At 48.8% G+C, this 27,995-nt stretch overlaps 1 protein-coding gene across 5 annotated transcripts; it reads left to right on the forward strand.

Moving 5' to 3' along the window:
• The first annotated feature begins 1,838 nt into the window (after window positions 1-1,838).
• On the forward strand, window positions 1,839-27,984 carry LOC146333741 (amyloid-beta A4 precursor protein-binding family A member 1-like). 5 transcript variants are annotated; one of them, XM_084825867.1, is made up of 12 exons: window positions 1,839-2,074; window positions 5,432-5,806; window positions 10,014-10,845; window positions 11,873-11,912; window positions 13,441-13,586; window positions 14,266-14,352; window positions 15,970-16,128; window positions 16,427-16,615; window positions 20,185-20,397; window positions 22,584-22,703; window positions 23,452-23,592; window positions 26,066-27,984. In XM_084825867.1, exons 2-12 carry the CDS (start codon window positions 5,469-5,471, stop codon window positions 26,135-26,137), a joined length of 2,337 nt encoding a protein of 778 aa, XP_084681993.1. In that variant the 5' UTR covers window positions 1,839-2,074; window positions 5,432-5,468; the 3' UTR covers window positions 26,138-27,984. The 5 variants fall into 5 exon arrangements, with proteins under 5 accessions (XP_084681993.1, XP_084681996.1, XP_084681994.1 ...); XM_084825870.1 differs by having other exon boundaries at window positions 1,850-2,074; window positions 10,014-10,164; window positions 26,066-27,983; XM_084825868.1 differs by having other exon boundaries at window positions 1,850-2,074; window positions 10,017-10,845; window positions 26,066-27,983.
• The last annotated feature ends 11 nt before the right edge of the window (window positions 27,985-27,995 follow it).

Consider the following 27,995-nt stretch of genomic DNA (forward strand, 5'->3'; position numbering starts at 1 on the left):
CATTCCAGGCTCCTAAACAATATTGTTCTTTACAGCATCGGACTTTCTTTTCACCACCAGACACATCCACAGCTGAGTGTCCTTTCGGCTTTGGCCCAGCCGCTTCACTCTTTCTGGTGCTACTTGGGAATTCCCTCTGCTCTTCCCCAGTAGTATATTGGACACCTTCCGACCTGAGGGGCTCATCTTCCGGCGTCATCTCTTTTAGCCTTGTGATACGTTCCATGGGGTTTTCTGGGCAAGAATACTGGAGTGGGTTGCCATTTCCTTCTCCAGTGGACCACATTTTGTCAGAATCTCCGCCATGACCTGTCCATCTTGGGTGACCCTGCATGGCATAGCTTATGGCTTCACTGAGTTACGCAAGCCCCTTTGCCACAACAAGGCAGTGATCCATGAAGGGGAACACCCAGATGGGATGTACTGAAGCAGCCTAAACCATCCCAGTGCATTCCTGTGGCCATTCTGAGCCAGGTGCGTTAATCCACCTATAGTCAGAAGCTTTTTGAATGGGCTGTAGGATCCCAAGGCATTTCCATCCATTTCAATGGCTATTTAATTATGTCTGTGTGTGGGCATTTGGGGATGGTGCCTGAAAACCACTGTGGAATCAACCAAGCATTCGAAACTGGCCATTTGGGAATTCCATTTCTCCCTCTAATACCAAACGCAGACGGTCAGTGCCAACAGGTTTGGCGCCCAGGCAGGACCACTGAGAAACAAGAGAGAGGTCTCAGTGTAGGTTTTATTGTGGTTTGTACTTGTATATTGTAGTTTTGAGCTTTTACATGTTATACTATATTTTGTAGTATAATAGAAAATATACTACAAAATATACTACAACATTTTGTGGTTTTAATTGTTGTGAACTGCCCAGATAGCTTTGGCTATTGGGCAGAACAGAAATGTGATAGATAGATAGATAGATAGATAGATAGATAAATGCTCAGGGCGAACCGCAAGGTTTGCAGAAATACAAAAGTATTTTTTAAAAAGAAGGGGGTGGCCTCCATCCTAAAAAAGCCCAGTGCCTTGATCCTGCAGGGGGGTGGACTAAATGACCTCTAACATACTGGCCCACTCTAAAACTCAATGGTTCCTTCACAGAAAGGAAGAGAAAGAAGAGGAAATGATGTATTTTCATTTAAGCATCCCGGCTGAGGAAGGGTTTCTGTTTTCACAGCTTGCATGGCACAATATTGATTGATCCAAAACTGGATTGATCATAGGGCCTGCATTGTTTTATAGTCCCTGTGAGTTTCCTTTGAATTTGAGGACACAACCAAAGAGCGCAGCTGCCACTATGTCTGGGCATTCCTTCTGTTTTTCTGAAGTCATGATGAGAATAACACCATTCTCATGGATTATTTAATGGAATTTAATTCCGGCCTCCAAAAGGCAACCTGATCTGGTCACGGATGATCTTCCAAACCTCGGAGCATCTGACAAAGAAAGCGGATTAAATTTGAGCCGGGTGTTTTGTTACGCCAGAGAGACAGAAAGAGAGACTTCAGGATTGATCTGTGTGGCAACCTAATTCCTTTGGACGGAGAGGAAACAGTGACTTGACTTGACTCAAAAATGTAAGCCATCTTCATCTTTTCCAAATGCAGCTTTTAAAGGCAAGCTAAAGTTTGTGGTTCTTTTGTGGGCGTTTTTAAAATTTCATTTCCAAAAAAAAAAGGGAGTTTGCGAGCTTCGAGGTGACACAGCATTCCTCATCACCCAGAAGGGAAAGCTTAGCCAGCTGCTGTTCTTTGGAGTCCTGGGTGCTCAGCATTTGCGGGAAGTGGAGACTTCCCAGCACCATAAAACTACATCCCCCAGAATCCTTTTTCAGCACATGCTCATTCCAGGAGAGAGAGAGAGAAGAAGAAAAAAGCAGCGACAGGAAGAACTCAGAAATGAGAAAAGTGGCAGGCTGCAGTTTTTGAACGCACAATAGTCTGATCCAGATTGAATGGACCCGATTCTGAGTGGATGCCTCTAGAACAACTGCCCCAAGAGGAACTGAGGACCCTGCAGCTCGTAAAGAGTTCAAACTCCTCCTTCTGAGCCAAACTTTTTCTAAGAAGTAAGTTTGCTCATCAGATTTATTTTTAATTTTTGTAAAGAAAAAACACGGGGAAAAAAGTCCTTTGACATGCAGGCCCAAGGTTGTCCTGTTGAAGGGTTCGATTCTGTGCACGCTTACTTGGGAGTGAGTCCAACTGAACTCAGTGGGGCTTCTGAAAAACAGAACAAAAAACTGCACCATGTTTAGAAGTTGGGCTGTTAAACTGCAGTCCAAAGTCGTTTAACGTAGAAGCTGATTCTACTGAAATCACTGGGGCTTGCTTCAAAATCATTATTGCTATTTATTTATTTATTTATTTAAAAGATATGTATTATAAAATCCTTTTTATATGTAAATATATTTTGCCACATAACAAGGTCCATTCAAAAACAATCTAACATCGAAACAAAAGTTTGAGTGTAAATTTTATAGTATGTTACTATGTTAGGCTTGTAAATTTATATGCATTGTTTTTCTATTTCTTTTTGCCTGTTGTATTGCTTTTACCTTGTGCCCCTCCTTGAGAGGGTTCTACTCTCGAAACCGGCCTGAAAATAATTTTAAATAAATGAAATTGACAGGGAAAGGCAGAAAATGAATTCAAGTGAGTGGAAAAGGAAAGCATGCATAGGATTGCAGCCTAACCGCTTTGGCATGTTTAGTCCTAGGTAACCCTACTGAGTTCACACCCTAAAAAAAGTGGGGCAGGTGTTGCAGTTCTAAGGCTGGAGTTCTGTGCAAGCTCCATCAAAAACTATGGGATTTACTATTGAAGAAATGTCTGTAGGATTGCTTTCTAAGGCATGCTGAGAATTTGCACTGTGCATTGCATAACAATGATAGCTGTATTTCTACAGCTAGCTAGCTTTCTTTCTTTCTTTCTTTCTTTGTTTCCAAAACTGAGATGGTGAAGCTAGAATGTGGGGAATCTTCAGCCAAGGAAATGTTACAATAAGTCAGTCACTCAAGCCATATTTTTAAAATTAAATAGCCAAGCCATATTTCTCTGTCTCAAATATATATATATATATAGTAGGTAATTGCACAATTTCCTCCCTTCTTTGACTCTGATCCAAATTTGTCAATCCGTTTCATTGTGATTGTTGTTTTTCTTCTTCAGTTCATCTGGCACATTCTTGGGGTATTTATGCCAGAAGCGAATTGCAGCATAGAAATCATAATCAACTGATTGTAAAATTACATTTGAAACATCTCCAAAGTTGGAGCTGTTTTACGGGTCTCTGCAAGACCATTTTTTTGACCCATTGAGGAGTTCTGCTGTTTTGGATGTACAGTGTGATTCTAAGCATCACTCCCTCTAATAGTAAACTTTCCTGGTGAGTGTCGACAGGATTGTGGACTACACCACACTGACAGAGTGTTGTGTTGTGGTTCGAGTGCTGGGCTCGAAGCTGGGAAGTCTGGGTTCAAGTCCCCACTCAGCCATAGTAGCTCACTGGGTGATTTTGGGCCAGTCACAGACTCTCAGCCCAACCTACCTCACAGGGTCGTTGTTGTGAGGATAAAATGGAGAGGAGGAGGATTTATGTATGCCGCTTTGGGTTACTTGGAAGAAAAGAGGCAGGACATAAATGCAATAAATAAATAATTGTAGCCAAAACAGGGTCACTGGGAAACAAGAGGGAGATATCAGTCTGAGGTCTGAAGAAGGATTTTTTAAAAGTCTTTAAAAAATTCTGTAGAGGGCAAAAAAACCCAAAACCCAATGAGGACAAAACGTATTTGGAAGCCGTGGAATGCTGAATATTGGTTGGAAAAGAAGAAAAGACAACTGGTGTGGGTGTGTGTCTTGGTTCAGACAACATGCCAGCCCATCATGGGTTAATTAAACCTCGAGGAGCAGGGGCGTGTGGGTTATGTGAGGGTTGTTTAACCCTCAAATAACCTCTGCCAGCTGAGTTTGTGCAACTGTCAACAGGACAACCCCTGGATGCATATTCATAATGGCAGCCAGCACACGTTGTGGGTTCATTAACCAGGGCGGGTTGCCATGTCATCTGAACAAGCTCGCTGTGTGTGTGTGTGTGTGGAATGGCGTATCGTGGACAAGAACACATCCAGCTGGCTTCTTGGTTAGGAACACTCCATACTGCAACTTTTTGTTGCAAATCTGACTTGTACTAACAAAGCCCCACTGTGTTCAATACAGCTTTCTTTCACATAAGCACATAAAGGACTGCAAGCACAATCTTATGCCTGTCTACTTGACAGTAAGTGTAATTAGAATTAGCAGTTTAAGGTCTTGCAGGAAACTCTGCTGTTTTTGGCTACAGCCAACTGAACGTGGCAACTTTTCTGGAAATGGAATTTTTGAAATAAAGTTTTTTCTTCTCTTCTTTGCATTTATAGCATTATTTATTTGTTTTTAAGTTTTAGGAAAATCAGAACTTGTGCCAGCATGATGGGTTAGGACTAGAGATTGTTCTGGGAGTCCAGGAGGGGCAGTTAAGAAATAAGAAATAATTTTTGTTTGTTTGTTTACCACCCTCTATTCTAAAATCTGCTTAGCCTGCAGATTAAAAACAATACTTACCATTGCCAGGAAACCCTTCACATGTTGATCTTGGTGAGTTCTTGTTAAACGCAGCAGAACAGGCCCAGCAGTTCTTCTCAGGTCAGCTAGCAACCATAGGCTATTTTGGATCTGGTGTGTTACTGTAATATATTTGGGTTTGGTGTGTTACTATAATATTATATATTCGTTAGAGACATGAAGGCCAGGGACAATTCACGGAGAGGGGCAATTTTTTTCTTCTTCTTCTAAGGACCTTTTGGGGTTTTTTTTCCTGAAATATGGAACAATTTTGAATTATGAAATATTTTCTTTTAGAATAAATTCAGTGTTTAAGACAAGGCATTCATATGTTGCTACGCGGCCTTTACTCCCCACAGTTGATTTCTAAAAACCATGTAATGCAAAGACTTTTCTAGGAAGAATAGTGATGTAAAATGTCTGGAAATTTTGTAGCCATGGGGAAAATGTTTTTTGTTCTGTTCTTAATCATTTTTCTTGCTTGTGTGATTTATTTTGAATTAGGGTACATGCCGCCTTGAGCATTGCATATTTTAAATATGTGAATGAAAGCATTTTAATCCTGCCTTTCCATCCATACCTGAGGTGGCCAGAGAAACAAAGAAAAAAACCCCTACAACAAAACATATCCTATCATGATTAATCAGCTCAAAATTCTATAAATCAGCTCAAAATTCTTTAAATCAGCTCGAAATTCTTTAAATCAGATCAAAATTCTTTAAATCAGCTCGAAATTCTTAAAGTGGGTGGACAGCCATCTCAATCCTAAAGGTCTCCCTGCTTCAGGCCCAGGGTTTCACACTGACTTTTGGTTTTTCAAGTGCAGGGTTGTTCCTGGCTGAATCTGGACAGGCAATCATGACTGAAAGTAGCATGGATTTCAAGACAGATACGGTCCCAGCACCTGAGGCAGCCACAGAATCCCTTGAACCTCCTCCCATGGACTTAGAGGAGAACATGGCCAACGAGGGTGAGGTTGTGGTTGACCCCGTGGAAGATGTTCCCACCACCCGGCAGCAGCCCGGTTCTCCTTGCGGCAGCCTCCAGTCTATCCCTACGCCCCCAAACATGGAATCCGCCCGCTGCAATCCAGAAGTCCAGAGTGGCCCGGATCATGTAGAGGGGCCGAAATGGCACTTGACCCCACGAGATTCCAGTCCCCAAGGCTATGCAGATGTGGGTGTCGAAGGCTCCAGGTAAAAAGAAAAACCCCGTTCCTCTTTCCTGTTTCATTTCTGCCGAGAGCTGCCCACCTCCCATTTCCCCCAGTTCACTGTGCTTCGAGGAGCTGTACAGCAGCCTGTTTTGCCCATTGTTTGGTCGGTAGGCCGTGATTCCTTTTGGATGAATACAATGAATACACCAGTGAGTGAAGGAAAGCAATTTAGGGCACAGCCCCCTCCGAACTTGGAGGCTGAAGGGCATCCTATGTGAGGCGAGGGGAACACGGAGGTGACCATTCCCTCTGCGCTCCTCTCGTCCTGAATTTTTGCTCAACGGGACATTCTACCCATCTAGCTGGGGCTCTGCATAGCAGGAGGGAAGGAGCCTGGGGAGGCCAAAGGAATCTTCGTAAGTTGGCCGCCCCGGTCTCCTCCCTTTCCCTCCTCTCCGAGGTCATCTTTGCGACCTCAGAGAGGCAGCCGGCGCAGTTCTCTCTCTGCCCAGAGGGAGGGGAGCTCAGTGACCAAGGAATATTTAACTAAATAAATAAACTTCTGGGTGCGAGGTCAGAGCTCTGTCTCTGCCCTCAGATCCAGGGGTGCGAAAAATAATAGGGCCTCGCAGATGCTGTCTAGGGGACACAGGAATGCCAAAATAGGCTAATGAAGCAAGAGAAAGCGAGACGATCCATTCAAAGCATAAAGTGTATCTGAAGATCAGCAAGTCAGATAAGAGTGGAGATGAATGGCTGCAAAGGCCGGACCTGTGGTACCTGTCAGGTCCGCCCATGGAGAGGTTCCGAATTGGGAGGGTTCCAGGGAATCGTACATTCTACATCTGTAGAATCATAGTATCGTAGAATAGTAGGGTAGGAAGGGGCCTGTAAGACCATTTAGTACAACCCCCTGCTCAGTGCAGGATCCAAGTCAAAGCATCACTGACAGATGTGTGTCCAGCCTCGTCTTAAATGCCTCCAGTGTGGGAGAGCCCACCGCCTCCCTGGGTCATGGGTTCCATTGCTGTATTGCTCTAACAGTCGGGAAGTTTTCCCTGATGTTCAGCCGAAATCTGGCTTCCTGTCACTTGAGCCCAATATTCCATGTCCTGTACTCTAGGATGATTGAGAAGAAATCCCGGACTTCCTCTCTGTGACAACCTTTCAAGTACTTGAACAGCGCTATCCTATCTCCCCTCAGTCTTCTCAAGGCTAAACACGCCCAGTTCTTTCAGTCTCTCTTCATAGGGCTTTGTTTCCAGTCCCCTGATCATCTTTGTTGCCCTCCTCTGAATCCTCTCCAGTTTGTCTGTGTCCTTCTTAAAGTGTGGCGCCCAGAACTGGACACAGTACTCCAGATGAGGCCTAACCAGTGCTGACTAGAGGGGAACTAGTACTTCCCGGGATTTGGAAGCAATGCTTCTATTAATGCAGCCCAAAATAGCATTTGCCTTTTTTGCAGCGACATAATGTTGTGGGCTCATATTCAGCTTGTGATCTACAACTATTCCGAGATCCTTCTAGCTTGTAGTATTGCTGAGCCAAGTATCCCCCATCTGGTAACTACGCACTTGCTTTCTTTTTCCTAGGTGCAGAACTTGGCATTGATCCCTATTAAATTTCATTCTATTGTTTTCTGCCCAGTGCTCTAGCCTATCAAGATCACTTTGAATTCTGTTCCTGTCTTCCAAGGTATTAGCTATCCCGCCCAATTTTGTGTCAACTGCAAATTTGATCAGCATTCCCTGCACCTCCTCATCCGAGCCATTAATAAAAAATGTTGAAACACGCTGGGCCCAGGACTGAGCCCTGCAGGGCCCCCCTCGTGACCTCTCCCCTTGTAGACTGAAAAACAAGCCACAACTATTCGCAAGCAGTCACCCCAACACAGATAGCTCCCATCTCCACTCTCAGCTGGCTTGAGATCCTGCCAAAGTTTTATCGACAAGCCCTGAATACAGCATCAACCAGTGATTCTCTAGGAACTAGCATAGCTACCCCTCACCCATCAGCTCAACAGACAGGCACTCTAGGCATGGGCAGGAGAACTGATGCAGCACTGACTCCTTGATAGACAGTGGTCTTCTGTGTTTCCATTATGCAGCTTTTCCTAAAACATTGACAGTTGAGGCACCCTTTGATTAAAATCACTTCATTTCCACATGCCCCAACCCCCAAACTATCCATCCTCAAAGGGAGACCATCCCCAGGTGTTTTCTAAAGTAGGGGAAACGAGTTAGTGGGAACAAACCAGGTTCAAACCATCGTTTCGGATCCTGGCTTGTTTTTGAGCCATAGTTTAGACAAACCATAGTTCTCTGGCTTTAGATGTCACAGAGAACTGCGGTTAATTTCAAATCGAAAGCAGAAGCTTTCAGACAAACCATGGTTCCCCGACTTGGATGTCACAGAGAACTGCAGTTAGTTTCAAATCGAAAGCCGAAACTTTCAAACAAACCACGGTTCCCTGCCTTGGATGTCACAGAGAACTGCGGTTAGTTTCAAATCGAAAGCCGAAGCTTTCAAACAAACCACAATTCCCCACCCTGGATGTCACAGAGAACTCTAGTTAGTTTAAAATCAAAAACAGAAGCTTTCAAACAAACCACTTTTCCCAAACTTTGGGCATCATGGAGAACTGTGGTCAGTGAAGAACTGAAAGCGCACGCCTTCCAGGAAATCATGGTTCCTAGACTTTGGACATCACAGGAAACTGTGGTTATTTTAAGCAGAAGCTTTCAAACCAACAATGGTTCTCTGAGTTTGGGCATCAGAGGGAACTACGCATTAGTGTGAAATCGAAAGCTTTTTATCTCCTCTACACTGTTTTTCACGGGAAATCTTAATTTCCTGTGATGTATGTACTGAGCTTATATCTGCATGTGTCTTGTCCGAACAACCCTTCATGAGCAGATTATCTTGGCTTGCATTTCCTTTTCAATCCAAACCACATCTGTTTGTGTATTTAGTTGCTGTGCTTTTAAACCACAGTGTAGAATACATTAAAAACATAAAATATAAATGTTAAAAACAACAAAAAATAAAAACCGTGCAAAATAAAACCAAGATAAAACCAGCAGCAAAGGGTAAAACCATTTTACCAGATAAAAGCGACTTAAAAGCAACTATGGAGGAGCCACATTTGGAATACTGTGTCCAGTTCTGGTCACCACACCTAAAAAAAGACATTGTCGAGCTGGAAAAAGAGCAGAAAGGGGCAACTCAGATGACCAAGGGGCTGGAGCATCTCCTCTATGAGGAGGTTACAACGCTGGGATTGTTTAGCTTGGGAAAAAGGAGGGTGAGGAGAGACATGATAGAGGTTTACAGAATTATACATGGTGTGGAGAGGGAGACATTTTTCTCCCTCGCTCAAAAGACTAGAACCCCAAGGGTCACCCCATGAAGCTGATTGGTGGGAGATTCAGGACGGGTCAAAGGAAGGACTTCTTCACACAGCGCAGAGTTACCCTATGGAACTCACTACCACAGGATGTAGTGATGGCCACCCATTTGGATGGCCCTAAAGGAGGTTGGACACATTTCTGGAGGAGAAGGCTCCAGAATTGGCTACTAGTCTTGATGGCTATGGGCTACTTCCAGTACCAGAGGCAGTGAGCCTATGTACACCAGTTGCTGGGGAACATGGGCGAGAGGGTGCTGTTGCACTCGTGTCCTGCTTATGGGTTTCTGGTCGGCAGCTGGTTGGCTGCTGTATGAACAGAATGCTGGACTAGACGGACCCTGGGTCTGATCCAGCAGGGCTCCTCTGATGTTCTTAAAACCAGCAGCAAAGTAAAGTGCTACAAACATTTCTTAAATGCCTAGAATAAAAAGGTCTTCCCCTGACCCTGGAGAGACTGTAATATAGGCATCAAGCGAACCTATGTTAGTACAGGGGCCATGGCTCAGTGTGACAGAGCCCCTGCTTTGCATGCAGAAGGTCCCAGGTTCGATCCCCGGGTTCTCCAGGTAGGGTGAGGAAAGAATCCTGCCTGAATCCCTGGAGAGCTGCTGCTGCCAGTCAGTGTCGACAATACTGGGCTAGATGGACCATTGGTCTGATCCAGTATAAGGCAGCTTCCTATGTTCCTATGACAGACCGTTCCAGAATGGGGTGCCATCACTGAAAAGGCCCTCTGTCTCGTAGCGACCCACCTTGCCCCATTTGCTGGGGGAACTTGGAAGAGGGCCTCGGATGTCGGTTGATTTGGGGGCGTGTTCATCTGTCGTGTTTGCTCCAGCAGGAACCCCACGGAGGGGCGTGCCGACCCGGTGGCCCAGGAGCACAGCGTAAGCCAAGCGACTGATCCAGAGAGGGCGTCGGAGGCGGGGAGCAGCGCCCAGATGGGCGTGGAGCAGGATGAACTTCTCATGGAGTTAGAGGAGGCTGAGGTGGGTGAGGACTGCCCTGAAGCTGAGCAGTTCCAGCTCCAAGGCCTGCTTGCCCAACTGCAGAGACTCAGCCCGACTTTCCACGACAGTTCGCCCACCTCCGAAGACGGCCTTCTCCCTGCCTCCGATTGCGAGGAGGGCCACGTTTTTGGAGGAGGAGACAGGGGCCCCCTCCTTGAGCCAGCGGAGTGCCAGGGGCGGCCAGGGGAGTGCGCCCCTTGCCCGCTACATGTTGCCATGGGGCGTGGCTTGGGGATGCCCTCCTGCCGGCTCCTCCGGCCTGCCCCCAGCCAGAAGGGCCAGGGGAGCTGCGGGCTGCTGTTGGCCGACGCCGATGGCGAGGACCTGCTCAGCCTGCTCCGCTACGACGGGGGCGCCCCGGCAGAGGTGAGCGGCCAGAGGCCCCTGGCCCGCTCAGACATGGTCGCCGGGACCAGCTGCCAGGGGGCACAGGCAGAAGAGAGGGCAGTGGCCCCAGAAACTCCCACGGCTCCTTCCTCACGCGGCTTGGACAGAGTGGACAGGAAAGGAGGTTGCCGGCGGGTTCGGCGAGAGGGGGGCGGCCCGCAAGAGGGGGCATCCTCGGATTCTGGCTTGGGCGCACGCAGTTCCCCAGAGCCAGGTTGGACATCTCCGGGATCAAGCCGTGAGGAGGAGCTGTCTTCCGTGTTGGATTTGGCTGTGAGCATCTTGCGTGGAATGCGTTCCAGCAGGGGCGGGGAACGTGTTTTGGCCCGGGGGCAGATCAGTTCTGGGAAAATGTGTTGAGGGCCGCATGCTGATGGTAGGGGTGGGTGTTTTTTCGGGGGGGGGGGGGGCTCAGCATCAGGGAAGGGTGTGTTAGCCTCCTGCAGCACCCCCGACCCAAATTCTCCCATGCTGCAAAAATAAGCTTGATTTCAGTGGGGGGGAAGTGATTTTTTCAAGGGGGGCGCAGTGTTGGAGAGGATGGAGTTAGCCCTTTCCTTCCCAGAGCCACCCCTCCCAAAAATGCCCTCCCCTATACTGCAATTAGGCTTTTAAAGAACCTCCATAGGCAGCCATGGAGGCTTTTTAACAGCTTCTGCAGTTAGCCATGGAGGCTTTTTAACGGCCTCTGCAATTTTGGGTGCCTTCCAGATGTTTTGGACAACAACTGCCATCAGCATGGCCAGAAGTCGGGGAAGATGGGAAATGTAGTCCATCACATCTGGAGGGCGCCAGGGCAGGGAAGTCTGGACTCTGAGCTCTTTGCCTTAATTCTGCTAAGTGTATGTCTGCCCCCCAAGCCCCCATATTGCACCCGACTCCAGTTGGGCCCCCCCCCCGAAGTACTGATGAACCCCCCCCCAACAAAGCTGATCCCGCAATCCCAACAGGAGAGTCTCCCCTGCTCACCATTTAAACCTCCTTCCCTTCCATTTGCTGTACGCTGCAGTCATGTATGTCTGCTCGGAAGTAAGCCCCACTGAGTCTAATGGGACCTACTCCCAGGTAAGTTCTTATAGCACGGCAGCTTTCACCATGCAAAAGAACAGCACTGCACCCTCCAGCCATTTGCTCCTGTTCAGATCCAGTTTTTAAAGGGGGGGGGGGCTTGGATGGGGTCGCTACAGAGATGTTGGGGGGCGGGAGCAACCATTTGGAGGCCAGCGTCAGGGGGCCCTCCCTCTTCCCTCCCTGCTTTGATTATACCGACTCTCTGCTGCCCTCTGTCTTGTTTTAACAGAATAGAACCGATTTGCCGTCCTTCCCAACTTACAAGGAAGGTGAGTGAAGTGTTTGATCCATGTCCCTGGTGGGGAGACTGCATGATTTTTTTTTCCTGTCAAGTGCCATGTTCCCTCAGGGTAATCTGTTAGCAGACTGCGGGCTGAGTGTGGGGGCTGAAGCCAGCAGTGGGTGGGTAAGAGCAGAAAGTCAGTGGGGCATCACTTCTCTCTCTCTCTCTCTCTCTCTCTCTCTCTCTCTGCCATGCCCCTCCTGTCTTCTCCCCCCACCATTTCTCTCTCTCTTGACCACCCTCCTCTACTCTCTTCCTCTCTCAGCCATCCCCTCGTCTCTTTTCTCCTCTCTGTCTCTCACTCTCTCTTGACCACCCCCATTGCTCTTCTTTCTCTCTCTCTTAGCCACCCCCTCTTCTCTCTCTGTCAGCCCCCCTCTTCTGTCCTCTTTCTCTCCCTCTCTCTCGGCCACCAACCCCTTCTGTCCTCTCTCTGTCTCTCATCCATCCTCCTTCTCTCTCTCTCAGCCACCCGCTCTTCTCTCTTTTGGCCACCCTCCTGTCTTTCTCGGCCACCCTGTCTTCTCTCTTTCTCTCTCAGCCAACCCCTCTTCTCTTTTCTCCTCTCTGTCTCTCACTCTCTCTTGACCATTTCTGTTCTCTCTCTCTCAGCCACCCCCATTTCTGTTCGTTCTCTCTCTCTCTCTCTCTCTCTGCCACCCTCTTTTTGCTTCTCCTGTCCCTCTCCCTCCTCTTAACCCCCCCATTCTCTCCCCACCTTCTCTGTCTTTCTCTCTCATTTTAAAAATGGTTTGCCTCCATGCTCTCCAGCACTTCACATTTTATACACCACCTGGCACGTTTTTAGGTGCTTAAAAAAGAAAAATAAGCACTGCTGCGGCTCAGATACCAAACATATCCAATGGCCTTGGTGGCTGGGGCACGCTGGGAGTTGTAGGACTTTTTTCTGTTTAAACATGCACAGGATTGCCCCCTTAGGGGGTTAGTTTCTCTAGATTTCTGCCTAGAAGGAAAATCCATTGCACGATGGATGTGCAAATAACAAGAAGGAAATACTGACACTAAGCTAGATGGCCCTGTCAGTCTAACTTCCTTTCCTATTTAAATGAAGCCTTTGCATTGAACAGGTTCCTGTTAAAATCAGACATTTATTCAGAATCACAGGGACTAGAGGAGTGCTTTCTTTTTAAGGCGTGGACCAGAGCTATGTGGCAGAGCCCCTGCTTTGCATGCTGAAGGCCCCAGGTTCAAAAGCTGGCATCTCCAGGTGGAGCAGGAAGAAATACCCTGCCTGCAACCCTAAAGAGCCCCTGCCAGTCGGCATAAAAAATACTGAGCTAAACGGACTGAGGGCCTGACTCGTGGATGGGAGCTTCCCGATGTTCCTCTTCGCTGCCACCAGCAGCAGCTCTCAATGGTTACAGATGGGAAAAAAATGGTTATCCTGGGGAGGAGAGCCACGGTCAGTTTTAGGCTTGGTGTCTTTGTCATGAGGACTAGACAATTGCGCTTTCTTTGCCATTCTTAAACTGGCCCTCCTGCTGTTCTGTCAGTCCCAGGCCCCTGCGAGCCGGAGGACCTGCTGGACGGGGTGATCTTTGGAGCCAAGTACCTGGGTTCCACGCAGCTGGTCTCAGAGAAGAACCCCTCCGCCAGCATCCGCATGGCCCAGGCTCAGGAAGCGGTGGACAGGATTAAGGTGAGACGGGGGACTAGCGGCTGCCAGGTCCTTGGACACAGCAGTACATGAGGCTTTCTGAGCAGCCAGATTCATCCCCCTTGGGGGTCGGATCCAACTGTCCAGGTTTCCGCAGATGTTGCTGGGAGCCATTGCACAGTTCCACCCACCCACCCCCATTCTGAGCTGTTGAAATGCTTCTCCTAGGATGTAGTTATAGGGCAGCAAGAGCTTTCAGCAAAAACTTGCCATTTTGGCCGCACCCCTTCTGCCTTCAGCTCCACTCACTGCCAGAATCCAGCTCCTTCGGGATGGCATTTTCCCCTCGGGTTGAAAGAGGCCTGACACCCCTGACCTAAAGGTCTCTAGTTGGCGACAGTTTCTGAGGAGGCCCAGATTAGACAGGCCTTTGGTCTGACCCAGCAAGGCCCCGACGTCCCCAGTTATGGCTAAAGGGAACCTCCATGTCCAAAGGTAGTCTAGCCTTCTGAATCTCCAGTTGCTTGAGGATGGCCATCACCTTTATTCCCTGCTTATGGGGTTCCTGGAGACCTCTGCACAGCTGCCGTGGGCAGCAGGACTCTGGATTAGTTCTGTCACACAGGGGAAATGCTGTTTTCCCTCTCCGGTCCTGGGAACCGAGCCCAAGACTTCCCCTCCCCTGCCCCAGTTCTGTCCCTCACACCAGTCTGTGTTGCAGGCTCCGGAAGGCGAATCCCAGCCCATGACAGAGGTGGACCTCTTCGTCTCCACGCAACGGATAAAGGTCCTCACGGCCGACTCACAGGTGCGTCCGCTGCTGTCTTTCTGGAGCCGCTCCGGGAGGTTCACTGTCTTCGCCACCGGCCTCGCTGTTTCCCCTCTTGTAATGTTTGTGTCAGTTTCTGGAAAAAAACCTGCCCCGCCCCCCAAGGATTTTCTTGCTGATGTAGAGCCTAAACTAGAAACAGTAGAGAGCTAGAAACCAGTAGGGCTAGCAGCCTGTTCGTTCCAGGACAGGGGCTCAACCCCACCAGATCCCCCTATGGCAGTCTTCTCAGACCCTGATGGCCTCCAGATGTTTTGGGGGACAGCTCCACTCAGTTGCAGCCAGCAGGGCGAATGCTTAGGAATGATGGGAATTGTAGTCCACAACATCTGAAGGGCACCTGGTTGGGGAAAGCTGCCCTGCATATTTGGGAATTCATGGCAAGAGTGCGCGCTATATCGCTTTAACACCCTGTCTCTCAGGGGTGTTGAACCACAGCCCCGCGGGCCAAATCTGGCCTGTCTGCGGGCCATGATTTGGCCACTGGCATCTTTCCTCTGGCCAGCCCCTCTTTCCTCTAACCACCAACTGTTCAGTGTACAATTTTTCCCCCATCCCAAACCATTGCCAATTATTTATGATGACACTGATATCCCGCCTTTTTTCCTCTTTCAAGGAACCCAAGGCGGCTTCCGTGGTCCGCCTCTTCTCCATTTTATCCTCACAACAGCCCTGTGAGGTAGGTTAGGCTGAGAGTCAGTGATTGGCCCCAAGTCACTCTGTGAGCTTCCTGGCCCAAGTGGGGACTAGAACCCAGGTCTCCTGAGTCCTGGTCCAACACTCTAACCACTGCAACACAGTGGCTGTCGATATAGGCTCCATGTCAGTTTTGCTGTTCTTCTTAGAATCAGTTTGTCCCAGAAACTTTTGTACTCTTTTTAAAGATGCTCATTCTAGCATCTTCTGCTTTTCCAAACCATGTAAGATTCACTGCTGCCTTACTAACCTCCCTAAGTCACTCTTACCTGTTACACCACATGGACGGACGGACGGACGGACGGACGGACAGACAGACAGACATATAGTTTCTTGTCCTCATGACTGGATCAATAGGCATGAAAAGCATTTGGCCAGTGTTTAGGGAAACCTCAGAAGCCAAAAGCTTCGAGTCAGATTTAGCCGCCTTCGGTTTTTGGTGGGAAAGGCGGGCTATAAAATAAACAAACAAACAATTCCCAGCTATCAAAGCGAGGGTCTTCTCTGGCCTTCATAGCCCCATTTTATTCTCTCAATAACCCTGTGAGGTAGGTCAGGCTGAGAGTCAGTGAGTGGCCCACAGTCACCCAGCGAGCATCATGGCTGAGTGGGGATTGGAACCCGGGTCTCCAGAGTCCAACACTCTAGCCACTATGCCACACGGCCTCTCATAATGCCTCTCCTAAGGCTGACTTACTGGGAGTAAGAGCTTTAAGCTAAAGTAGGCTGGTGTGTTGGCCCCGCCTACTTTTGCCTTTGGCCACACCCCTTTTGCCTTCAGCCATGCCCACCACCAGAATGTGGCCCCCAAGAGCTGCTCTGCAAGGAAATTCAGCCCTTTGGAGGAAAGAGTTTCCGCACCCCTGCTTTACCTCTTCTCCTCTTGCCCCCTTCACACAGGAGGCCATGATGGATCACCCTCTCCAGACCATCTCCTACATTGCTGACATTGGGAACATCGTGGTGCTAATGGCCCGCCGGAAACTACCTCGCCGGGCAGATGCTTCCGCCGAGAAACAGCTCTACAAAATGATCTGCCACGTCTTCCGCTCATCTGATGTGAGCGTGGGGAAACTGGGGGAAAACCCACGGGGGCAGGGGGGAGAAGGTGTTGCATGTATGTGTGCTTGCACATGCCGATTTCTTTATTTACATTTTTTTAAATCCCAAAGTAGTTTTTAGATGCAGTCTCTTCACAGGCCTGGTGTGGCCAGACGGCAAAAAGGTTGCTGTTGGCGTCACGCATCTTGGTCAGAGCTGCTTGGACCATGCGGACTTCCCGTTTTGGCACAGCTGCGAGCCCAAAACGGGGACCCATTTTGAAGCTGTACCGGTCTTTGCCTTCCCATTCTCCCAGGCCCAGTTGATAGCCCAAGCAATTGGCCAGGCCTTCAGCGTGGCATACCGGCGCTTCTTGCGCACCAGCGGCATCGATCCCACACAGCTCAATCCCCGGCGGTGTGACGATGACGACGACCCCCCGGCCGAGGAGGAGCTGTACAACGGGGATTTGGCCCACTTCTCCAAGCAAGAGAACTGTAAGGAAGTAAGGATGGGTGGCGGGCATTTGCTCTGGGGTGGGAGGGTGCCCCCCCACCCCCCATGGTGCAGAGGCCATTTTGGATCTCGTTGGTTGGGACCTGGACAGGGAGAACCCCCGTTTGCATTTCTGCCTGGCCTTGGAATTATTATTATTATTATTATTATTATTATTATTATTAAACATTTCTATACCACCCCGTAGTCGAAGCTCTCTGGGTGGTTTACAGAAGTTAAAACATTAAAATACAATATAAAACCTTTAAACCCATTTACATGAAAGCACACAGACAATATAGACAAACAACATCTAACTAAAAACAACATTGAACAAGCGGTCATAACTAAACTCATATGCAGGACTGATTAAAACTCATCCTGTGCTGCCAAATGCCTGAGAAAACAGACAGGACCTGGCAACGAAAAGATAACAGTGTTGTCACGAGGCAGACCTCACTGGGGAGCTTGTTCCACAGATGGGGGGCTACCACTGAGAAGGCCCTCTCATTGCTGCCTTCTGGGCTTCCCTTGGAGAAGGCATCCGGAAGAGGACCTTAGATGTTGATCACAGGAATAAACAGACTGGACATTTTGAGGAAGTTGCCCTCTTTCCTCCTAACTGATTTATTGATCAAATTCATTAACTTTCACTCCGTCATCCAAGTGATATCCCATCTTTCTGTATACGGACGGCAGCAAAGGCAGTTAACAGCAAATGATGATCACAAAAATGCAATGGAAGATTGAAAAAAATAATAAGGTGAATCCTACCTCCCTGAGTTGTTGTGAAGGTAGAATGAGATAAGCCCTGCACCCCATGTATATGCTCTGGACAGGAATACAAAGGTCACTGCGGAACAGAATGCTGGACAGGAGAGTCCATCTGTGTCTTGGCTGGTCTTGTTCTGATATGGATTTTGGTATTAAGACAGGGGTGAGCAACCTCAGATGTCCAGGCCAAACCCAGCCCACCTGGGATCGTAGTCTGGCCTTCTGAGATTCCACAGTTGGCTGCACCCAGTTTTACTGGCTCCATCCACTTTCCCTTGACTGCCAATCGTTTACTGGTTTCCTTGATTTTGTGCCTCTTCTCCCTCTCCAAAGGCTGAGTGACTGGCAGGAAGAGCTTTGAGGTAAAATATGCAGGTATTTCTTGGCCTCACCCAGATGCGGCCCCCGACAGCTTCTCCGAAATGGAACGGGGGGCCCCTGGCTGAAAGAGTTTTCCCGTCACTGTAGTAAGGAATAACCCCTTTCCACCAACATAGCTGATGGCTACCCGTCTGGAGCAGGCACAAAGTATCTGCATCCCTCCTGATGTTGAACTCCAGTTCCCATCAGCACCAGCTGCCATGGCTAGGGATGATGGGAGTTATAGTCTTTATTTATTATTAAATTTATTAATTGCCCATCTGGCTGGTCACCCAGCCACTCTGGACGATGTACAGCATACAATAAAACAGTTTAAAACAATAAAATTCTACAATAAAAACATTTTCTAAAATACCCTAACCCACCCCAAATGCCTGCCTGAACAACCACGTTTTTAATGGACGATGGAAGCTCATTAAAGAGGGGGCATGGTGGAGTTCCCTAGGGAGGGAGTTGCACAGAGTGGGGGCCACCACAGAAAAGGCCCTCTCCCTCGTCCCCACCAGTCTAGCTGTCCTGGCTGATGGGACAGAGAGAAGGCCATCCAAGGCTGATCTTGTTAAGCGGCCTGTCTGGTGCTGCTGGAGGTGCTCCTTAAGATAGGCTGGGCCGGATCCATATAGAGTTTTAAAGGTCAAAACCAACACCTTGAATTTGGCCCGGAAAACAACTGGTAACCAGTGCAACTCCTTCAGCACTGGAGTGATGTGATCTCGCCGGCGGCTGCCTTTAATCAGGCGAGCCGCCGCGTTCTGTACCAGCTGTAGCTTCCAAACCGTCTTCAAGGGTAACCCCACATAGAGTGCATTACAGTAGTCTAAATGAGAGGAGACCAGGGCATGTACTACCGATGGGAGCAGATGGTCGGGAAGGAAGGGGCGCAGCCGCCATATCAGATGGAATTGATACAGCGCTGTCCGGCTCACAGCTGACACCTGAGCCTCCATGGACAGCTGGGAGTCCAAAATGACCCCCAGGCTGCGGATCTGGTCTTTCAAGGGTAGCCATACCCCATTCAACACCAGGTCAACATCCCCCAGCCTCCTCTTGTCTCCCACCAAAGTACCTCGGTCTTGTCAGGGTTCAGCTTCAGCTTATTCCTCCCCATCCAGCCACTCACCATCTCCAGACATTTGGACAGGGATTCTACGGCCACCCTTGGTGAAGATTTGAACGAGAGGTAGAGCTGCGTGTCATCCGCATATTGATGACACTGCACCCCAAACCTCCTGATGATAGCCCCCAGCAGCTTCACATAGATGTTAAATAGCATTGGGGAGAGGATGGAACCCTGTGGCACCCCACAAGTGAGTGGCCACGGGTCCGAAACCTCCTCTCCCAGTGCTACCCTCTGGTACCTGCCGGAGAGGAAGGACCGGAACCACTGCAATATGGTGTCTCCAGTGCCCAACCCTCCAGGCGGTCCAGGAGGATACCGTGGCCAATGGTATCAAGAGCCGCTGAGAGGTCGAGGAGAACAAGGAAGGAGCATTCACCCCTATCCAGAGCCCTCATATCATCTACCAAGGCGACCAAGGCCGTTTCTGTCCCATGCCCAAGCCTGAAGCCCGACTGAAATGGGTCTAGATAATCAGTTTCTTCCAAGTGTGCCTTCAACTGCACCGCCACCACCCGCTCAATCACCTTGCCTCAAAATGGCAGATTTGAGACTGGGGAAAGTTGTTCAGAACTTGAGGATCCAAGGAGGGCTTCTTTAAGAGCGGTCTTATCACTGCCTCCTTGAGGGCTGATGGCATCACTCCCTCCTCAAGGGAGGCGTTCACCACTGCCCTGATCCCCTCACCCAGTCTCTCTCTGCAGCCCATAATGAGCCAAGATGGGCAAGGATCAAGCAAGCAGGTGGTCGGCCTTACAGATGAAAGCACCTTGTCCACTTCATCAGGAGTGAAACAAATAGTCCAGTGTTTGTTTTATTATTTTTTGTAACTGTTTGCTGTTGTATTGTATTACATATGTATATTAACTGTCCAACTGTATGTAAACTGCTGAGAGATATTATATTAAGTGGTATATAAATACTGGGTTGGATCCAGGGTCTACCTGCCGCAAGGTAGGAAGAGTAGGGCGGGGAAGTCGACTTCCACCAGCGTGGTTGATCTGGCTTAAATCTGGATCCAGCCTATAACAAATAATTAAACAAATGAATAAACTCTGTTTTAGAGTTCTCCCTGCTGGGACAGATTAGTATGCCATCCATTTCTACTAAAACGTTTCTTTTAAATCAAGTTTCTAGTCCATATGACAAAAGAGGAAATCTCAAAGGGGGAAATCTCGGAGTCTAGCCACCCCCGTTCTAGAGTTCCCCCTGCTGGGAGAGGGTAGTATGTTCTACTACAACATTTCTTGGCCTCTCTCTCTTTCTTCAGTCTACCTTTTTGTCCTCTCTCGGGTGTTGCCGTACAGGTCATCATCCCTAAACAGAAGGGGGAGATTCTGGGCGTGGTGATTGTCGAGTCGGGCTGGGGTTCCATCCTGCCCACGGTGGTCATCGCCAACCTCATGCACCGGGGGGCGGCCGAGAGGTCGGGCAAGCTGAGCATCGGCGACCGGGTTATGTCTGTCAACGGGACCAGCCTGGTGGGGTTGCCGCTCATTGCGTGTCAGAACATCATCCGGGTGAGGGAGGCACGTGCAATATTATAGCAGAGCAACAGTCATAAAGATAACTTTCTTTTTACTGCTTTGTTTACTTTCGTGTAGGGACATTCAGCTCATGCTGTCTCCCCTCCGTACCACTTTTGTGTGTGTTTGACCATCAGTCTGTTCCTTGCCGTTTTTCTGCTCATCTTTTAAACCACGTACAGAAATTCGCATTGAAATTGTGCGCATTTCCCCAGAAAAGATTACATGTATATCCTGCCTCTTTTTCCTCTCGCAAAGAAAGCAAGGCAGTTTATGTGGTTCTCCTCCTCTCTATTTCATCCTCACAACCCTGTGAGGTAGGTTAGGCTGAGTCAGTGACTGGCTCCAAATCACCCTGTGAGCGTCATGGCTAAGTGGGGACTAGAACCTGGGACCCCCGAATCCCAGTCCAACACTGTGACCACTACACCACACTGGCTGTCGATATAGACTCAGTGTAACTTTTGCTGCTGTTCTTTGAATCAATTTATCCCAGTAACGTTTGTTCAAGTATGCTTATTCTGCCATCCTGTGCTTTCCCAAACCTTGTAAGATTCACTGTGGTCTAAGTAACCTCCTTCAGTCCAACACTCTAACGGTTATACATATAGCAAGTTTCTAGTCCTCATGGCTAGATCGATAAGCATGAAAAGCCTTTGGCCAGTGTTTAGGGAAATCTCAGAAGCCAAAAATGTTGAGTCGGATTTAGTCATGTGGAACCCCATTTTGAGTCGGAAGGGTGGACTATAGAATGGATAAACAAACAAAACAGTTTCCAGGTGTCAAAGGGTGGATCTTCCGTGGCTTCTATAGCCTCTTCCTATTCCTGGCAGAAGCAGAAGTACATTAAGTGGAATACATAATTACTTACAGTAACGAGGGGCTGCAACTCATTGGGTGAGCCCCTGCTTTGCAGGCAGAAGGTCCCGGGTTCAATTCCTGGCTTCTCCTGTTAAAAGAACCTCGTGGGGGTAGATGATAGAAAGGACCTTTCTTTTCCTGAGACCCTGGAGAGGCACTGCCATTCAGAGCCATGCAAGTGTGCATAGGAATTGCAGCCCAACACTGCAATCCTATACATATCTACTCAGAAGCAAACCTCATGGACCCTATTTACTCAGGGAACTGGATATAGCGTTGCAACCTAAGTTGGAGAACGTAGCTCTTCTTGGCACAGATTTGATTTAATCTAGACGACTTGTAGCCATATCTTTGGAATAGAATCATAGGGTTGGAAGGGGCCTACAAGACCATCGAGTCCAACTCCCTGTTCAATGCTGGAAGCTTTATTGTTTTTATTATGATTATTATTTAGATGACCCATTGAAGTTGGTTACTGTTTTGGAAATTTTATATCTAAAGGCCATCTGTAAAAGAAAAAAAAAGTCTTGCAACTAAATGAAATAAATGCTTGTGTGTGAGATGGTAGGGAATTCAGCAGTGACAGGGCCATAGTTTGATGGGAACATCTGCTTTGCATACAGAAGTTTCCAGGTTTAATAATCTGGGTATCTCCAGTTGAAAGCGCCACCAACTAGGGATGCTATAATCGTGCATTTCCTCTACCTCCAAGGGGTTGGACTAAATGACATCTAAGGACCCTTCCAACTCTTTGATTCTATGATTTATAAGAAAAGTGCATGATTTGTCTATGAAAGGAAGAGCTTTTCTATGGTGACACCCTGAGCTGGGAGGGATACACCTGGCGCCATTGTACAGGTTTTGGTGCCTGGTAAAAACTCTTTTTTACTTGCCCAGGCATTTTAAGCCTGACACTTTAAATGCATATTTTTAGCTTTTTTTAAACTAATGTATTTAAAAGCGAACGTATTTTAAAATGCGTTTTTCGTGTCTCTCAATTTTACTATACCAATGCTTACCTTGAGTTTTTTTATTGTATCGGACAATAGATTTTTGTGTCTGCCGCCCCGAAATCCTTTCCTGGATGAATGTGCAACCTCCATATTTAAAAAATAAAATATAACAGACAAGAGTTTGGGAAGTTCCCTGCCTCAGATGCTGGAAGCCTATGGCCAATCAGAGCAGGCAATACTAAGCTAGGTGGACCAATGGCAGCTTCTTACGTTCTGTGTCTCCTCACGCCAGCATCTTTTTTGCCGGTGCAGAGCACAAGCGTTACTTTTCCAAAGCTCCCTCCTTCATGCTCTCTCCCTTTCCAGGATTTGAAAAGCCAGACGGAGGTGACCCTAACCGTGGTTCACTGCCCTCCTGTCACCGCAGCCATTGTGCGGCGACCCGACACGAAATACCCTCTGGGATTCTGCGTGGAGAACGGCATCGTGAGTAATCGAGGTGGCTCGAATGAGTCAGCCAAGCTGCGTGCTTATTGGGGGAGGCGCTGTGTGTGTGTCATGCAAGCACACTCAGGTATCTCACCAATTTGACAGGGAAAAGGGGATTCTTCTCTTAACCCTATCGTTCATTTATTCGTTCATTAAATACTTGCAGTGTATGTACGCAGCTGCAGTCCTGCACTTTAGAAAAATGAGCATTTCTGCGGTTCTACCCTCTGTACCCCCCAAAACAGGCTGCCTCTGGTGCTCTCCCTTTCTAGGGCAGTAGACACAGCTGCCAGGTCCCTATCCAACAGTGCAGTCCAGTGCATGCTTACTTGGAGCTAAGTCTCACTGTGCATCATACAACCAAACCTGTTGATAACTGTAGCAGGCCCCTAGGAAAAGCATGAAGATGGCCAAAATGGATTTCGGCCAAGCATTAGGAGAAATGCCCTAACACTCCAAGCTGTTTGACCGCAGGACAGGCTACCTCGGAAGACTGCAAACTCACCTTGGCTGGAGGGCATGTAAACAGCTGTCTGTCAGGGATGCTGCCATTGCGAGGTTCCTGTGCTGGGCAGGGGGTGGAGTTAATGTCCTCTGGGTTCCCTTCCTACTTGGAATTTATCAAGTGCAAAGATTCAGCATTGAGGTGCAGGATGGGAAGCACCAGCCATGTCTGGTGGTCTGAATGAACGTACTGTTCTAATGGCGTGTCCCCCATCACGCCAATTTCCCTTCTGCCTTCCAGATCTGCAGCCTCATGCGTGGTGGGATTGCGGAGCGTGGTGGCATCCGCGTGGGCCACCGCATTATCGAGATTAACGGGCAGAGCGTGGTGGCCATGCCCCATGAGAAGATCATCCAGATCCTCACCCAGGCGGTCAGCGAGGTGGGTGGATGGCGCTGGTCTCTCCTTCCACGCTCCAAAACGTCACTGCGCGAAGTGGGTTTTAATTGTTATTTATTGCATTTTCTATCCTGGCTCCTCCTAAAGGGGCTCAAGGCAACGTATGCGAGACCCCACCCCGTTTTTGTCCTCACAACACCCCTGTGAGGTTGGTCAGGCCGAGAGCGAGCAAATGACCCAAAGTTGCCTTTGTGGCTGAATGGGGATTTGAACTTGGGCCTCCCACAATCGTAGTCCAATGCTTTAACCCATTCTGCCCCAATCTGGTGCCCTCCAGATGCTGGGAGTTGCAGTCCAACACCTCTGGAGGGCAACAGGCTGGGAAAGCCTGGTTGTAACCACTACTCCACATTGCTCTTTAAGGAAGAGAGAGACCCCCTTTCCTCCCCCACTGCCAAATCACCATTCCCCAATCTACCAGGGATGAAATAGGGTCCGTCCACCAAGGAACACTTGAGAAACAAAGTGCACACTACCTGCTATGGCAGAGGCGGGCCGAAGATAGATCTGAAGCAATCGGTAGGCCATTTGCTGCAGTCCAGGGGTGCAAAACTAAAGGTTTGCGGGCCACATCCGGCCCGCCAAATCTGGTCCCCAGAGACCTTCTCCCTTTCCCCCCAGCTACTGACCGTTTGATGTTTCCCTCCTTGTTCCCCCTTCGCAAAAGTCGGAATGGATCTCCAAGGCTGAGTGACTGGCAATTAAGAGCTTTAAGCTAAAATACACCAATATTTTTGGGTCCCGTCCCTTTTGTCTGTGCTTCCCCCCGCCCCTCACACACACACGCTGGAATGCAGCGCCTGGAAGCTTCCCTGAAAAGGGGTTCGCTCTTCGGGCTGCAATTCATTTAGCATCCATGCCGTAGACCGACGGAGCAGTCTGACATCTCCCTCCAGTTTGCCCCAAATCAGGTGTACCCACCTGATATTTTAGACAGTTCCCACAATCCCTGACAACTGGCTTTTCTGGCTAAGGCTTATGGGGTTTGTAGTCCAAAACATCAAAAGGGCACGGGTTCCCTTTCCTGTGCTCTAAATTATATTGCTGAAATGGGAAAGTCCAACATATGCCCTACCTAGAGTAGACCCATTGAAATGAATGGGATTTAAGTTTGTTGTTGTTCAGTCGTGTCCGACTCTTCGTGACCCCATGGACCATAGCATGCCAGGCCTTCCTGTCCTGGATTTAAGTTAGTCATTTATTTATTAAGATTTCACTTAAGTCTCATGTATTTCAATGCATCTAGTCTAAGTGGGGCTTATGCTGGCTTTTGCCCGCAAAAACCACTTGGAGTAACCAGGAGTAGGGGTGTGTGTGTGAATATGGACTCTGAGCTATGTTAGTTCTGAGCCTCAAAATGGATTCCTGGACTCAGGATTTTTGAATTCAACCTGAAGTAGATCCCTCAAGCCTGAAACCTGCCCCCGCACTGTCGTATTTGGTTTGAGGCAGGCCTGATCTGGAGTGGACAGGGAAGGGCTATAGCCTCTTAGAACACATACATTGTGTGTAGAAATGTCTCTAGTTTTAACCCCTGCCCAGTATTTAGACAATACTGGGCTAAATAGACTTATGGTCTGAGCTGGTATAAGGCTGCTACCTGTGTTCACAGATGATGCCAGCGGTAGTCAGAGAGGTGAATAAGGTAGACAGACAAGCCACCAATCGAAGGAGCCGAGCAGAAGTCAGTAGTTATAAGACAGCCAGGGTGCTGTTGGCTCCTTATGAACTGGAAGCTGCAGTACCATCATCTGACCACTGGTGGTGTTGTAGCGCAGCCAAGATTGGTACACCACTTCCTGCCCCTCACCGCCACCGCTGTCAGCGCAGGAAGTGACTCGTGTGGGCTGCTGCCAGACATCCCCCGTCCCGTTTTTCATCCTGCTCCTCAGCTGAAAAGACACCCCCGCCGGAGCGGCTTAGGTACAGTCAGTAAAACAAGATGGTCTCTTCCCCTGCAGGCTTACAGTCTAAAAAGGACACGACCCACAAGGAAAAGGGGATGAGGAGGGAAGGTAGGGGAAGATGAAGTCTTTCAGCAGGAATAGTGGAATGGCCCCATTTCACTTCTGATCGCCCTCCATACAGCCTGTTTGTTTGTTTATTTGTTTATTTATTGCATTTATATCCCACCTTTTTTCCTCCAAGGAACTCAAGGCAGCGTACATGATCCTCCTCCTGCCTCCATTTTATCCTCACAACAACAACCCTGTGAGGTGGGTTGGGCTGAGAGTCTGTGACTGGCCCAAAGTCACCCAGTGAGCTTCCATGGCCGAGTGGGGACTAGAACCCGGATCTCCCGGCTCCCAGTCCAGCACTCTAGCCACTACACCACACTGGCTCTCACTCTGTTGGAATGGCCACTGGTGGTGACAGTTGTGGAAACTGCGGAAGTCAGAATCTTAATGGGCTGTTATTTGCCGAAGCTTTAGCTCCACTTTCTGCCCTCTTACAGGTCCACATCAAAACAATGCCGGCTTCAACGTATCGACTTTTGACTGGCCAGGAGCAACCCGTCTTCCTCTGAAGGGGGAAGAGATGAAGACGGACTTGACCTCTCCTGCATCCGCTTAACGGGTTCAGTGCACTCCTTTACATCCTCAACTACGCTTTCCACCAGAACCCCCAGCCTCAACACACTGCGCTCAGTGGCACACGCACACCTGCCTGTGGTTTGTTTTTCTGAACCACCACAGCCATGTTTTCGTTTTCGGTTTTGCTTACGGGCGGGGGGGGCGCGTTTGTGGTTCATAGGAGGGTCTGAGAAGTTATCCGTCTCAGATAGGGGTTGATTCCTGTGCTAATGGGACGAAGTACCTTAGAATGCGGAATTTTTCCTCTCATCTATCCCAGTGGTAGAGTCCTACAGTAGGTTAGACTGTACCACTTCAAGCTGCGTGTGATGGTGGCCATGGGGGGGAGAAATAATATATAAAGCGTTTCCCTTACGTAATTTTTTTCCCCCTGGAAATAACAAACTTGCATAGCTGAAAGTGGACTGAGGGATCAGTTGAGGTGTTTGCTAGCTCTGTCTTTGCAGAGTTCTTTTTTTCAAGACGAAACAAAACGGACCCATTTGAATCTAGCGTCCTGAGCTGCTCTTTGAAGTGGTGCAGTCACCTTGCAGCTTTTACTGCCTTTGTCGAGGTTTGGGTAGACCAAAACTCTCTCTCACACATCCCCAAATCCTGCCTGGTGGTGGTTTTTGTAGCTTGCCTTCGCGTCTGGTTCTTTTACTGGCCTTCGCAAAGGAAGAAACCAGTCCCAAAGGCCCGAGGCTGGTTTTATCGGGGCAGCCCAAGGACACAGGATTGGGAATTCAGGTGAGGAATGGGCTTCTCGATGGCTGGGCTGTAAATGAGGCGCTGAAATGATACCTGACACAGAGAGAGCGAGAGGATGTGGGTGTTCTTTTTGGCAGACCGGTTGGTGCCTGACATGTTTGGGAAAAGATTAAGGTAGAATCGAAGTGGTTGGTTTTCTGAGCCTCCCCAGGCCCTCCAACTGATCCAAGGCCACGCCAGGAGTTGGCATGGTTGGGCACCTCCCAAGGGCTCATACCCCAGAAAGGGCCCACTGCCAAGAGCCCCCTGGACTTCCTCCTCCTCTTCCCCATTGCAACCTGGTCGGTCACCTTGCTGTCTCTCTGGCCCAGATAATGGTGGTGGTGAGAAGGAGGATAAGAGACACCACAGCCTCCTTGCTCACTGGCTCTCTGTGTGCCAAGCGAGGAGGAGGAGCTGGTGATCATGACAGTGAGAAAGGACGGAGGGGGCCATGGGGATGTCTTTCCCCATGGCCCTCATCACCCTGGAGCCGGCACTGCCCCCATTTATGAACCTGCACTCTGAGCAGAAGGGACTTCTTTATCTGTTGAGCTGCCACCCGAGTTTCTTCTCATCCAGCCAGGGGCTTAAAGCAATGCTGCAAATAGAAGGGAAACCTGTGCAACGCCCAAGAGCAAAATCTTGTTGTATAGGTGGGACCATGGAGGCAAAGCAGAGTTACGTAATCCCAAGATAACATAGTTTTGCAGAAGGCAGAGTAGGCAACCGGGTTTTGGGGACTGCAACTCCTGTCATCCCTGATCGTTGGCCATGCTGGTGGGGCTCATGGGAACTGTTGTCCAAAACATGGGGGGGGTGATACGCAGTTTCCTGTCCCCATGTTAGAGCATCGTAGATTGTTCAGAGGACGTTTAGAACCTGGGTTGCTCCCTGCAAGTTTGGCCTTGGTTTTCCTTGCCCACTCCAGGTAACGGGTGCAGCCATTTTATACAAACATTCACAGCTCTGCTACCTCTTAAAGATCAAGAGGGAACATCCAGTTGTTTTGTGAAGGCAGCAAAAAATAAAATGCCGTTTTGGTTCTGCAAAACTGCGTCG

This window comes from Heloderma suspectum, chromosome Z (assembly GCF_057233095.1).
Source record: "Heloderma suspectum isolate Gila_16-S chromosome Z, 16-S_ref, whole genome shotgun sequence".
NCBI classification, from domain to species: Eukaryota; Metazoa; Chordata; class Lepidosauria; order Squamata; family Helodermatidae; genus Heloderma; species Heloderma suspectum.

Excerpts from the sequence above, each read along its gene's own strand:
- LOC146333741 (XM_084825867.1), top strand. The coding sequence starts at position 5,469 with ATGACTGAAAGTAGCATGGATTTCAAGACAGATACGGTCCCAGCACCT. Across the intron at positions 5,807-10,013 it reads GTGGGTGTCGAAGGCTCCAG|CAGGAACCCCACGGAGGGGC; the intron begins GTAAAAAGAAAA and ends TGTTTGCTCCAG. Across the intron at positions 20,398-22,583 it reads CGTGTCAGAACATCATCCGG|GATTTGAAAAGCCAGACGGA; the intron begins GTGAGGGAGGCA and ends CTCCCTTTCCAG.